We start from the raw sequence: 15,171 nt of genomic DNA, 5'->3' as shown, positions 1-15,171 counted from the left end.
GACTTCGACAAGGTGCTGCACAGGAGGCTACTGAGTAAGATAAGTGCCCATGGTATTCAAGGCAAAATGCGAGCATGGATAGAAGCTTGGCTGTCTGGTAGAAAGCAGAAAGTGAGGATAAAAGAGTCCTTCTCAGAGTGTCAGCCAGTGACAAGTGGTGTTCTGCAAGGCTCAGTGTTGGGACCACAACATTTTACTTTATATATTAACAATATAGGTGAAGGAACTGGGGCATTCTGGCTACATTTGCAGATGATACAAAGATAGGCAGAGGACAGGCAGTATTGAGGAGGTGGATGCTGCAGAAGGATTTGAAAAGGTTAGTAGAGTGGGCAAAGAAGTGGAGTACAACATGGGAAAGTGTGAGGTCATGTACATTGGCAAGAAAAATAGAGGAATGGACTATTTTCTAAATGGGGAGAAAATTCAGAAGTCTGAAGTGCAAAGAGACTAGGGAGTGCTGGTCCAGGATTCTCTCAAGGTAAACTTACAGGTTGAGTCAGTAGTTAGGAAGGCAAATGCAATGATGGCATTAATTTTGCGAGGGCTTGAATATAAAAGCAGAGGTGTACTTCTGAGGCTCTACAAAGCTCTGGCCAGACCATATTTGGAGTATTATGAGCAGTTATAAGGAGAAACTTTTCAGCCAGAGAGTAGTGAATATGGAATTCATTGCCAGAGAAGGCTGTGGGGGCCAGAAAATTGAGTATATTTAAGACTGAGGTAGATAGGTTCTTGATAGTCATAGAGATCAAGGGTTATGGGGAGAAAGCAGGAGAATGGGGTTGAGAAACCTATCAACCATGACTGAATGGTGGAGAAGATTCAATGGGCTGAATGGCCTAATTTCTGCTCCTATGTCTTATAGTCTTAAGATAGAATGCTGAAGCCGTCAGTGCAGAGATACCCAGGAAGTTCAGAGAACTTATGATAAATACATACTATAGAGAAAATGGTGCAAACTCTTATGTTGCCAGAAGAATCCAAGAAAACTTCTAATGCACTGGCTACTGTCACAAAATGTAATTGTACTATTAAGATTAACAAACTGCCATCAGAGCATTAATCTAACATGAAGTGGGGGTGAAATAATGGTGAAAACTAAAGGAATAGCTGTGGAGCAATAATTTACTCACAGTAGGCACAGAAATAGGAGGGGAGGATTCTGCATAACAAACATCTCAGAATATTAAACACTTTTCATGCTTTTTCAGAAAATAAACTTGCAAAACGAATTCTGATTAGTGGAGCTGGGAGGAAGTCACAAATATAGTATACAAGGTCTGTACTTTAACGTGTACTGCTGCGAATCTATGCTGATCTGTGTGTCAAAACATTTTTCCAGTAGACAGAGTCTAGTCAACAACAGTAAAACTGATCCCAATTTTAAAATAAGTATTTTTGAGGAAAGATCAGGTAAATTAAATTCTATGGTAAAGAAAAAAAGACTTCTTCAAAATGTAGGTACAAGTAAATGATACATGTAAGGTTAACATGGATTATTATTTCAAAGCTTACCAACAAAATAGACTCAGAAGAATGAACATTTAGCGGAAAGTGAATTTAGAAAGACACAAAGGAAAACCTTGCCCAAAATACAAATGTTTTGAATGAATGGGGCGGCACAGTGGCTCAGTGGTTAGCACTGCAGTCTCACTGCACCAGGGACCCAGACTCGATTCCAGCCTCAGGTGACTTTGTGGAGTTTGCACATTCTCTCTGTGTCTGCGTGGGTTTCCTCTAGGTGCTCTGGTTTCCTTCCACAGTCCAAAGATGTGCAGGTTAGGTGAATTGGCCTTGCTAAATTGTCCATTGTGTTAGGTGCATTAATCAGAAGGAAATGAGTCTGGGTGGGTTACTCTTCGGAGGGTCGGTGTGGACTTGTTGGGCTGAAGGGCCTGTTTCCACACGGTAGGGAATCTAATCTAAACTATCCAAAAAGCAAATAAAGACAATTATTTTTGGATTGCTTAACCTATAATCAGATACTTGATGGGGAAGTTCACTAACTCAAGGGATGAGGCTCCGTGTGTAATAATCTCATGGATTGTGTCACCTCCAGAATTTCTACCCTAGTCCCTTCTATAGACCAAACCCCAATACATCCTTACAATTTCCCCTTCCTTTGAGTTCACAAGTCCAATCACTTTGTCCTTCAGCCTTGTGCTGTCTAAGCTTCTAATCATTCTATTGCCTCAGTGATGCAACCCTCAAACACTGCCATTAACTCTCATCAGATGTCATTTCTTTACCTTCAAAGCAGATCAAACTGCCACACTCAATCCTACCATTCTCTGAAATTTCTGCCTGTAACCCTCCCACTTCCTTTTTAAGATCATCAGACATAACGGGGGCACAGTGGCTCAGTGACTAGCGGTGCTACCTCACAGCACCAGGGACCTGGGTTTGATTCCACCCCAGGAGGGGATGGCCTAGTAGTATTATTGCTGGACCGTTAATCCAGAGACCCAGGTAACGTCCTGGGGACCCGGGCTCGAATACTGTCACGGCAGATGGTGGAATTTGAATTCAACAAAAATACTGGAAGTAAGGGTCTAATGATGACCATGAATCGGGTGGCATGGTAGCACAGTGGTTAGCACTGCAGCCTCACAGCACCAGGGTCCCAGGTTCGATTCCAGCCTCAGGTGACTGTCTGTGTGAAGTTTGCGCATTCTCCCCGTGTCTGCGTGGGTTTCCTCCCACAATCCAAAGATGTGCAGGTCAGGTGAATTGACCGTGCTAAATTGCCCACAGTGTTAGGTGCATTGGTCAGAGTCTGGGTGGGTTACTCTTCGGAGGGTCGGTGTTGGGCCAAGGGGCCTGCTTCCACACTGTAGGGAATCTAATCTAAAAAAAATCCATTGTCGATTGTTGGAAGAACCCAACTGGTTCACTAACATCCTTTAAGTAAGGAAACTGTCATCCTTATTTGGTCTGGCCGACATGTGATTCCACAGATTCACAGCAATGTGGTTAACTCTTAACTGCCCTCTGGGCAATTAGGGATGGGCAATAAATACTGACCTAGCTAGCAATGTCTTCATCCATGAATGAGTTTAAAAAAAAATTTAAAACCTCAGGCAACTGTGTGGAGTTTGCACATTCTCACAGTGTCTGCGTGGGTTTCCTCCAGGTGCTCTGGTTTCCTCCCACAGTTCAAAAGGTGTGTAGTTTAGGTGAACAGGCCATGCTAAATTGCTCATGATGTTCATGGTTAGGTGCATTAGTTACAGGAAATACAAGTAATAGGGTAGGGGAATGGGTAGGATACTGTTCTGAGGGTCGGTGAGGACTTGTTGGACCAAATGGCCTGTTTCCACACAGTAGGGATTCTAAGATGAATACCTTCCTGATCAAATTCTTTTTGTGAATGTTTGTGAAAACAACATGTTTCACTTTCTTGATTTCTCTGCAAACTTCAAAGCTTTTCTATCCACTGTTATCCACTAACAATATCCACACAAATTGATTAATAAATCTCCAGTTAACTCACAATACAAATGTAAACACCATATCAATACTGCATTTTTTCTGGCTCCCATTTCCCCAAACAGTGGCTGTGCAACACACAAGAGGAAAGGGTGAAGATGCATAACAAACAGGCACTATCAGCACAGGGGAAAGATGATTCGATTTGTTTTGATTTATTACTGTCACATGCATTGAGATACAGTGAAAAGTACTGTTTTGCGGGCTAACCAGACAAAATCTACCTTACATTCTTACATCAGGGTAATAGAACAGAATGCAGAATAGTATTACAACAACAGATCAACTGTAATACATGAGGGGTCCATTCATAAGTCTGGTAACATTGGGGAAGAACCTGTCCTTAAATGTTTCCTGTACATAACCAATTACCAAGGATTTGAAACTTATGAATATTCTCACCTTGCAATCGAACAACAATGGGAATTTTCATGTGTAGATCTGAAACAGCAGTAATGATCCCTTGAGCAATTATATCACAACGCATAATGCCACCAAAAATATTCACCAGAATTGCCTGAACCTGCAAGTGAAACAAGGAATTAAGTAATTATCTGACAGCATTTTTGGAAAGAAGCATTACAGCAAATAAAACTTTCTGATTTATTACTGAATAATAAGTCTCTTTATCATATAGTCATAAAGAAGGCTTCTCTGTGAATGAAAGATATAAATGTATTCCAATATGAATGATATTATACAATATATTTTTCAGATTATGGGTTTTAAGTTGAACAGTGTAATGGTACATTTCATGGGTATACATCAGTACAAAGTTTAAATAGTAGTGATCTGAAGTTACATTTGAGATGTAAACGGATTTATACATATATTTTCACATCATTTATTCTCAGATGGGCTTTTGGATTTTGAGTTCGTAACCTATGGGTTTTGAATTCTGATCTTAATTAATTTGCAGGTATTTCTGCAGCCCTGGTTAATTCATTTCAAAAACAGTTTTGAGGCCTAGTTTTGGACGTGATGAGTTATTGTGCATCACTATGGATTTCTCTTTATTTTAAACTGATTTGCAAACCAGCAAGGTGAATATTGAGGCCTCAAGGTTCCTCAGAGATCTCTAGAACTTTTCTTAAGATTAAGGGAAAAAAAACCTTTTTTTTCACTTTTACTTTTGAGTAGTTTTGTGACTCTGTAGATGAAGATTGCTCTAGGATTGGTGAGATGGAAAGTGGAACTAGGAAATTATGTCAGAATAAGAAGTTAGTGATAGTCCCAGCGTAGAAGTGTTGGAATAAAACCCTTAAGAGGTTACTTTAAACTGGATATATTTAAGGTCAGGTGTGTAACAGTAAACTATACGAAGTTCCAGTCTATAAGTTTAAGTCATGTGATCTTAACCTACCGAGATGTCAGAAATGGCAAGTACTGTTTGAGTGATGTTTATGAGCAGTATATAGGTGTATTTTTGGTTACCACACAAAAACCTTTTTTTCTTTTCAATTTGTAAACGAGTATTTTGGGGATTAATTGGAATACATTTTCACCATGTATTTTAAAATGTATGAATATGTGTTATAAGTAGGTAATTTGGCTTATTTTAGTTTATCTTTTCTTTGTTAAAAATCATGTTTTACTGTTAAAGCAAAATCTACAGCATTGTATTTTTATGTTTCAGTGAGAGATATCATTAAAACCAAAACAAATCAAAGTATGATCTATCAAGCCTGAGATCTGACTTGTCCAGTGATGTCAGCTATTTGTAACACATCTTCCACGTTTTGATAATGAAAACTTCTTGCTCATTTATTTCATAGGCTGAACAGTTTTGGTGCGATAACTGAATTTGCCTCAAGTTTTTTTTAAATCATAGAACCCCTACAGTGTGGAAGCTGGCAATTCAGCCCATTGAGTCCACACTGAAACGATTCTATGACTTTAAGAAGATCCTGTGAAGAGGTCATCAGAAGATTCCACCCCGACCCTATCCCTCTGCTTATCCCTGGATGGGCAATTTAACATGGTCAATCCATCTAACCTGCGCATATTTCGACTGAGGAAGGAAACCAAAGCACCTGGAAGAGAACCATGCAGACACAGAGAATGTGCAAACTCCACACAATCACCCGAGCGTGGAATCAAACCTGGGTCCCTGATTCTGTAAAGCAGTAATGCTAACCCCAGAGCCACCTTGCCACCTATGGATTAACATCACTACACAATCTGAAGAAAGGGACAGCACAATGATGGTGCAATATTTAATGTCCTGCTGGCTCAAAGTGAAAAGTGCTGTTAGGTTGCAACTTCTCTGGGCAATCCAATTATAAAGGCATTCTCAAATAAAGTTACAATCAACAATCGCTAATAGTCTGCAGTTCCCAAACTAATGCAACAAATTGGTCAGAGAGATACAAGTTATTGTATTTTCCCTCCTCAAATGAAAACATTAGAAGTTCTGTGGCTGTCAGCTGACGATGTATGGACTGGATAATTAAGCACAAATTTCAGTTTAGGCCACACAAGCTGTCAAGATGGATCACAGCCAGATCATGTAAAACAAAATCAGATGCAAAGTACAACTTTTACTTCATAATTAAGGTGGCTTTCGATACAGTAAATGAGCAAGAACTGTTCCTCTAACAAGAGGGTTAGTACGCAGAGGGCATGGATTTGAGGTAATAGTCAAAAGAACCAGAGTGGAGATGAGAATAATTTTGTTTTTAAATAGTGAGTTGATGTGATTGCAAACACACTCATGAACATTGTAGGGAGGCAGTTTTATTAGTAACTTTCAAAAGGGAAAAAACAACAGAAGTGGAGAAAGTGTGCAGTCAACTGGATAGTTCTTTAAAGAACCAAACAGTAGTGAGTGGCCAAATGGCCTTCCCCTGTGCTATAGGTTTCTGTATTTCAAAGGTGCCTCAATTCCAAGCCCAGACAAATTAAACCAGCATGAATCTGCTACCTGTATGCAGAATCTCTAAGTGAGGCTGGTGCCATTGTGGCATCAAGGTATTATAACTATAAACTGAGATAAGGATTTTTAAAAGCTTCTCCTGTTGGTTTTTAATCTTGGACATTTGTAAATAAAGGACTAAATAAGAAAGAGTAAAACTGGTATGGGTGAAAAGTCACAATGAAAAGAAAGCACACACAAGATTCTGAAATGCGCATAAAATGAAAGAGGAATGTTATAAAATTTCATAAGAAACCAATGACATAGTGTTACCATGATGGCAAAATCATTACTCACTACAGCATAATTATGTATTTTTTTAAAATGCAAGGAAATGATAAGCATTACTGGAACACTCAAGCATGTCATAGGAAAGTAAAGTTTGACCTTTTGACGAGTCAAGTTAAAAAAGATTATTTAAAACGCCAATGCTTTATCATTAGCCCTCTGGGATATTCTCCTTTCTAGAACTTCTGAATCAATTGATTCTACCTGAGATCATTTGCTGCTGAGACCATACCTAGGGTAACATCAGATTTGAATATTTCAATGTACACTAAACTGGCTTCCTATATTCTATCCACAAATTTGAGGCATCGTCTGATTTGCTCTTCACCTTGTGCTTTCTGATCTGCACTCATTCATAGTTAAACCAGACCTCAATTTTAAAATTCGAATCTTTGTTTTCAAGACCCTCCAGAGCTTCATCCCTCCCTAACTCTTCACTCTTATTTTAATATCCTCTAAGATAATTGCATCCCTCTAATTCTGACCTCTTGAACATTCCTGAACTGTCGTTGATGGCCTGGGTTCTAAGTGAATTCCATCCTGCACCAATGGTCTTTCTGAGTGCATCTGTGTAGTAATCTTGGTGAATAGGGCTTGATATTTGGAGGGGAGCCAGGATGTGATAAAAAGAGTAGAAAACAAGGAGCCAGGCAAGACCTCAGAATCTGTGAGAGTCTGAGCTTCAGACAGGAAGACATTTTCACATTCATCCATTTGTCCATGGTAAAGATTTGGCCGAGGAGTGACACCAGCTAGCCTGTAATGGGACTGGTGAAGCATTTGCTCAGTAATCAGTAGCTTTCAAGCTTTTGATAAGTTAAATAAAATCTCCATATGTGGCTCAGTGTCAAACTTTTCTTATAAGTTCCTTAAAAACATCTTGGAACAATATATTTTGGTAAAGGCATAAATAAAATTTTCCCACTCAACTTTCTGTCAAAACCCACAAGGTCTGTTGCTTTTAAAGAAGATTCGTAACTTACAAGCACAAGTGAATGACCACTATGTTTCTCAGCAACTAACTTTAAAAGAAACAAACTAAGAAAACCTTAAGCTCTGGCAGTGCTATATAGAATCAAAGTGAATCAATTTGACTTTATCATGTCGAAATTCATCCGCATTGTAATGAAACACAATATCAATTTCAAAAATAAATATCAGCTCTGCTGATAAAGTGTTGTTTTACAAAAATCTAACGAGCACTTTTCAATTATTGACAGGTTTAAGGAGATAGATGAAGATCATAAAAGCCAATTACACAAATGCCGCATTTCCACCCAATTGGATCCAAGTCTATGCAGCCTTCAGCAAACAGTACTTTAAAAAAACTCATGATTGCACTTTGAAATTTTTTTGCATGGTTATATTGAGATGTACTTAAAAATAGAACGTACTGACTGAATGAGTTTACTACCACAGTGAAGTGCTGGTTAGATAATTTGGGAGGGGGTCCTAAAAGAATGTGTAATGACAAGAAAATTACACACCTAATTTAGAAACAAAAACTGTCAGATCTGAAATGTTATTTATGAAAAAATACTATTTCCTCAGGTCCAAAGTCATTAAAAAACTCACTTGATTCCTTAAGCAAAATCAAAAGTGAATACATAAGGTATTTGTCAAGAGTATAAGTTTCCAAAATTTGAATTATGTTTAAAATGGTACTGTATTGTAATTCATTGGGTAATCTGTAACCAGCATGCAGAAATTAGTTACTACAATTTAGAGAAGGAAATTGAATTCAAAAATAAAACTTGCATTTTGATAATGTCTCATTGAGTCTGCAGGACCTTCCAAAATATCATGGTGGCATAGTGGTTAGCACTGCTGCCTCACAGCACCAGGGACCCGGGTTCAATTCCTGCCTCAGGCGGCTGTCTGTGTGGAGTTTGCACGCTCTCCCTGTGTCTGTATGTGCAGGTTAGCTGAATTGGCCATGCTAAAATTGCCCGTAGTGTTAGGTGAAGGGGTAAATGTACGGGAATGAGTCTGGGTGGGTTGCTCTTCGGAGGGTCGTGTGGCCCTCTTGGGCCGAAAGGTCTGTTTCCACACTGTAAGTCATCTAATCAAGGAGATTAATGAACATTATCTTCTCTGAAACACTATCTTTTTGGGAAGATTGAAATACTTATGTAGAGTTCCTGATTATACAAATTGTAAATGGAGCATTGGAAGGAATGTGCTTGATGTATAAACGATATTCCTTCCAAGTTGTCCTCAATTCTTGTACAACCACAGGTAGTCTTCTTGGATTGTGATTTAAGTACATAAATGGAACATTGCACAAGGTCATTTATTACACATCCAATTAGTGTCATACTTGATGTAATAAAACTAGAAGTGGACAACGGACACGAAGGTAAAATGGGCATGAACGAAATAAAAATACGCAGAAAAAAAGCCGAAGTCTAATGGGGCATGCAAAAGTAATCATATGACAATTAACCTCAATGTTGCTTCTGTGCGCTGGTTTTGAATGGCCTGTCAACAATTACAGAATAAGGGTCAGAGAATGACCAAATTCATCACAAACTCTGAAAAAAAACCTTTAACTAGAACAAAACAAGGATCATCTACCCTTCAATTTATCTTTCAGTAATCAATACCTTTGTGTGTACAACCTATACTTACATTGTAGTAAAAATCTTCACACCTAAATATTCTACTATCTAATAATATATTCTAATAAAAATCTTCTGTCCATGAAGTCTCACGTGCCTTTTTCACCATTGAAAATTAAACCTCCTTCTTACATCATTACACATTATAAGCACATTTGTTAGACGGTCTTTGCTCTTCAAGTCAATAACTCCCTTTGATGATAGACCAAATCTTATTGTGCTTAATCATATCAAATAAAGTCAGTCAAGGATTGAAGAAAGTGAATTTCAAAGAATTTGAAAGAACTTAAAAGCCATTGCTGGCATTGTCCATGTTAATCAAAAGTCGTGAGGTGTGCAAAATTAGATTTTTAAGCAAACCTCACGAATCAAAATTCTTGTATATTATTCTTTCACAACATTTTAAAACTTTTGATAAGTTCCACAAAATAAGTCTACTGTGAAATTAAAAAAGTCCACCATCTCCCTATCGACATTAAAGTTTGCTGGCTGAAGTATAGCAGAATGAAACAATTTTATATTTGACAGCTGGCACAGAATTCTAGCAGTCTGCAAGGTTAGTGATTAGGTTAGATCATAATCCATGTTTTATAATGCTAGTAAAAGGAAGTAATACTGTACTGACAGGAATTTTATTCAAACAGGCTAAACACGCTAAATATCTAAAGGTATAAAAATACACAAGCGTAGGAAAACAATTCACAGAATAGTCGAGAAATAACTCCAAAGCTTTATTTACACAAATTAGATAATTACAAAACAATAGAAAGGTTTCACAGAATTGTTGCTGTACCACAGGAGGCCATTCATGCCTACATTAGCTTGTGAGAATATACTTACTTTTGTTTATACGATACCTGACTAAATATGCATTATTTAATGTCGCTGCTTAAGTTGTCAGAGCTCATTAAAATTTTTATTTAATTCTGACATAAGCAAAAAGAATGCAGTGTCACTAACAACATAAAAGCAATTAAGCCCCTTCCAAAGCTTGAGCTCCACAATTTCATATGTACCAAACAAAGTCAAGAAACAGAAACACAGCAAGAAATGCATGGGTAGTGTATCCAGAACGCAGAGTATATTGCCTGAGATTAGCCAAAACCATAATTTGAACACAACTGCATAAATTTGAAATCTGAAATAAAAATAGAAAGTGCTGGAGAAACTCAGCAGGTCAGGAAGGTCTGTGGAGACAGAAGTAGAAAAAATGTTTTGAATCTATTGCACTAATATGCATTACATGATTGCAGGTTTGAGTGCAAACATTCTGTTAATATCACATGAAGAGGATTGATGAGGGGTGGACGTCAGTATATAGTAAATCGACTTTAATAAAATGTTTGACAAGGTTCCCCATGAGACAGTGGTTAGCAAGGTTAGATCACATGGAATACAGGGAGAACTGGCCATTTGGATATAGACCTGCCTCGAAGGTAAAAGACAGAGGGTGGTTGTGAAGGGTTGCTTTTCACACTGGAGGTCTGTGACCAGTGGTGTGCCACAAGGATCGCTGCTGAGTCACTACTTTTTGTCATTTATATAAATGACTTGGATGTGCACACAGGAGGAATTGTTAATAAATTTGCAGATGACACCAAAATTGGAGGTGTAGTAGACAGCGATGAAAGTTACCAAGGAGTGGCAGATGCGAGTTTGATTTAGATAAATGCATTTTTAGAAGGCAATCAGGGCAGGACTTACACACTTAATGGTAAGGTCCTAGGGAGTGTTGCTGAACAAAGAGACTTTGGAGTGCAGGTTCATAGTTCCTTGAAAGTGGAGTCTCAGATACATAGGATAGTGAAGGCTGCGTTTAGTATGCTTTCCTTTATTGGTCAGAGTATTGAGTACAGGAGTTGGGAGGTCATGTTGCAGCTGTACAGGACATTTTTGGAATTAGGCTACATTTGGAATACTGTGTGCAATTCTGGTCTTCCTCCTATAGGAAGAATATTGTAAAACATGCAAGGGTTCAGAAAAGATTTACAAGGATGGTGTCATGGTTGGAGAGTTTGAGCTATAGGGAGAGGCTGAACAGGCTGGGGCTGTTTTCCCTGGAGCTTCAGAGACTGAGGGATGATCTGATAGAGATTTATAAAATAATGAGGGGTATGGATAGAGTAAATAGATGAGGCCTTTTCCCTGGATTGGGGGAATCCAGAACTAGAGGGCAAAGATTTCGGATGAGAGGGGAATAATTTAAAAGGGACCTAAAGGGCAAAATTCACACAAAGGGTGGTGCCTGTATGGAACGAGCTGCCAGAGGAAGTGGAAGAGGAAGTGATTCCTGAAGAAGGGTTTTTGCCCGAAACGTCGATTCTCCTGTTCCTTGGATGCTGCCTGACCTGCTGCGCTTTTCCAGCAACACATTTTCAGCAGAGGAAGTGGTGGAGGCTGGTACAATTACAACATTTAAAAGACATCTGATTGTGTATATGAATAGTAAGGGTTTAGCTGGATTTGGGCCGGGTGCTGGCATATGGGACTAAATTAATTTAGGATAGCTCGTTGGAAAGGACGAGTTGGATCAAAGGGTCTGTTTCCATGCTGTACATCTCTATGTCTCTACATCAAGGATGTACATTTAAATGGTGAACAACAGATTTTGATGGGTTCATCTCCAGAGATAAAGAGGGGTGAGGCAATAGTGGGATTTGAATGGAAACATGATCAATTTCATCTGTACACACTGCATTAGTTCACAAAAATCCCATGCCAACACAATTGCAGTTCCATTACCAAATCACTGCCAAGTTAAAGCAATTGCACATTCAATGGAATAAACCCATGGTCAACCTATATGAGGGTAATGTGGAAAAGAAACAGAAATATTAAAGGTAATTCACATCAGTATTTACTCTGTGCACTTGCCCTGCAGGAACTTCTTCTGTCATACTCGTTACAAAATAAAACATGGGTCCAGAATTAATGACCATTTTCTCCCCGTGCCAGCGTGGGTTTCCTCAGGGTGCTCCGGTTTCCTCCCACAGTCCAAAGATGTGCGGGTCAGCTGAATTGGCCATGCTAAATTGCCCGTAGTGTTAGGTAAGGGGTAAATGTAGGGGTATGGGTGGGTTTCGCTTCGGCGGGTCGGTGTGGACTTGTTGTGCCGAAGGGCCTGTTTCCACACTAAGTCTAATCTAATCTAATCTAACCTAAATCTTCTCAGACACAGACTAAAACACATTTGCTACTAATTCAAAATCCAAGTTCTAAAATATATGACATTAATCATATCATAGCTTCTCCAGATATTCCATTTAAGTGAAGTACTTTGTATCGTTCTGGTAAATCCCTCAGGTTTAGCTCTGTATTTCTATGCTTTTTTTTAAATTGTTTGCATTGGTTGATGAATGTGGATTTGACGGTTTGCAAAGTTTTATTACACTGTGATCTTATTAGTGAATAAATCCTAAATTAGAATATCGCACTGTGTTTGATTCATTAACTTTGCGTGTAAGTTACTGGCAGTATTTAACCTTTTTTAAAAATTATCTTCTTTGAAACTCTGATTACTTTGAGTCATATCTAGTATACAATGATCAAAAGCTGCAACAGACCCACAAAAGTCTAGTCACAGTAATGATGTATCTGTTTTATAAAGCGATTTCTGTTTTGCGGCAATAAAAAATTGATTTTTTTTCAGATTTAAATATAAATGCCTTAGATTTTGGTTATCTCAAAGAACTGCTGATGGCATAATCCTATTACCACAGAGATTCATTGTTAACCAAGGTTCCTGCTACACCATGCAGGTTGTACTAGATTTTCAAGTACATAATTGAAAATAAATGAAATTATGCCCAGTGGGTATACATAAATCACATGGGACAAGTATAGACCCTGTTAATTTGATCTTTTGCTGCTGAATACATTTTGTGAAGCATTTACATTAGCTCTTTGTACAAACCCACACTCTCGGCTTATATTTTACCATCAATCTCGCATTCATCAGGACTAAGAAAGAAAGAAACAGACTTGAAAAAACAGCAACTTACACAGCATGAGAAGTAGATGCTGATTAATTATGCCCATTGTTGGTAGACTGATTGGTCAGCATGTTGCAATCAGAAAACAGAAGAAACTGGCAGTCTCCACAACCCCAATTATATCAATGAAAATGATACAACGTATGCACAAATTTCTTTGGCTTCCAAGGGTTCCATGTATTAATATACACTTTCTACTAGCAAGTGCAAATGCATCAGACTGCAAACCCAACCGATAATTTCAAGATTTACACTGGATGCCAATTTAACAGTTCAGATTATTTTTTAAAAAAACGTGTCCAATAGCAGAACTACATCTAATCTAATCAGGCCTTAAGATATGACATTGCAGAAAAAATACTTATGTTCAGTTTAATACAGGCTTTCATAATTTGTATGGTAGATGCATTCACTATTTTGCTTCATGTGATGAGTGAGGGAACAGAGACTTGGGCTAAAGAACAGTTAGGAATAGAGAAGTTTTTGAAGAATGTGAAGGGAAATAGAAATGTTGAAGACACAGTTACTTTCTAGAGAAGTAGAACCATATCTTTTTAAAAGATATTCATTGCTTTCAGATATATTTTGGCACCTGCTAGAATTCTGCCTTTCAAACCAAAGATAATCTGTCCTAGAAGGCTGATTGATATTTTAACTGTGAGGATTATACACTTGCATGGATTTGAATAACATAGATGTTAAATCCATTAATAACTTAATTCAAATGCAGAAAGCTAACAAGGTGTAGTATTTCACAATATATGTCCATGATAAAAGTAAGTTTAAGATGCCTAAGGCATACACAAGTGCATATATCAGTTTGATTTAATTAAGTTCATGAGATTTTCAGTTGTCTCAGCTGATATAGATACAAGTCCTCTTCAAGATTTCAGCGCATTAACTAGGCATAAACTTGTGGGCAGCATTGTAAGGACAATGTATTATTGGAGGGGCTATCCTTCAGGTGAAATGTTTTATACTCATGCTCCATCTGTAGGGCATTTAGAAGAACAAAGTGCTTCTTGGTGTTTTGACCAATTTTCCCCTTTCAATCAACACCAAAATATTTTAACTTTGTGGTGGTAAATTGCTATGTGCATAAAATTATACTCAAATCAGCAAGAGAACTTCATCTTTAAATATACTAGCATATCCTCTGAATCTGATTTCAATCCAGCATTTATTACTCATCCCTAATTTCCCTGCAAAGATGGTGATTGACCTTTCTGACGTTCTGCGTCTATTTCAAAATGATACCCCAACCAGTGCTGACTGTTGGGATTCCAGGATTTTGATATAAAAGAAATTCAGCAATTGCTCAGAGATAGAAGGACAGCTGGAGAAACACTGAACTGCATACAACACAACAAAAATGTGTAAATTCCTACAAGAGAGATAAAGAAGAAACAAAAAAGCCGAGAGAGAAATTTGAATGCCAAAGCAAGTAGTGCTATAGAGTCCAGCTGAACTATAGGGGGTAGATATTGCTTTGATTAAATGTTTCCTGTGAGGGATAGTACTTCCAAAAATGCATATGGGTCATGGAGATCATTACTTATTAATGTACATACTGAGCAGATCTACAAAGATTAAGGTGGAGGTTATGCTGATGCAAGCTGACCTTTCTACCAATTAGGTAGAGGAGTTAGTCAAGTGTGTTTCAAGCAGCTATATTTATTCACTCAAAATTGGCTTCACCAGGGGCAGCAGATCTACGTGAGGTGCAATATTAAGTCAGCAAAGTCATAGATGTAACATGAAAATCAATATTCATCCGAAGCAAACACAGTTCAAGGAAATGCGCCATTTTTTCAACTAATAGCCTTTTCTAAACACAGAGTTATGGAGGAAAATAAACTTGATG

General features: G+C 38.0%; 1 protein-coding gene across 1 annotated transcript in view; it reads right to left on the bottom strand.

Annotated features, from left to right (window-relative positions):
- Positions 1–15,171, bottom strand: part of LOC132820214 (succinate--CoA ligase [ADP-forming] subunit beta, mitochondrial-like) — a 100,781-nt gene that overhangs the window by 10,385 nt on the left and 75,225 nt on the right. Inside the window, exon 9 of the mRNA XM_060832205.1 lies at positions 3,895–4,015. Within this exon, the coding sequence (XP_060688188.1) occupies positions 3,895–4,015 (121 nt within the window). The remainder of the gene's footprint in view (positions 1–3,894; positions 4,016–15,171) is intronic.

Source organism: Hemiscyllium ocellatum, chromosome 11 (assembly GCF_020745735.1).
Source record: "Hemiscyllium ocellatum isolate sHemOce1 chromosome 11, sHemOce1.pat.X.cur, whole genome shotgun sequence".
In the NCBI taxonomy this organism is placed as follows: Eukaryota; Metazoa; Chordata; class Chondrichthyes; order Orectolobiformes; family Hemiscylliidae; genus Hemiscyllium; species Hemiscyllium ocellatum.
This window is presented reverse-complemented; position numbering and strand designations above follow the sequence as displayed.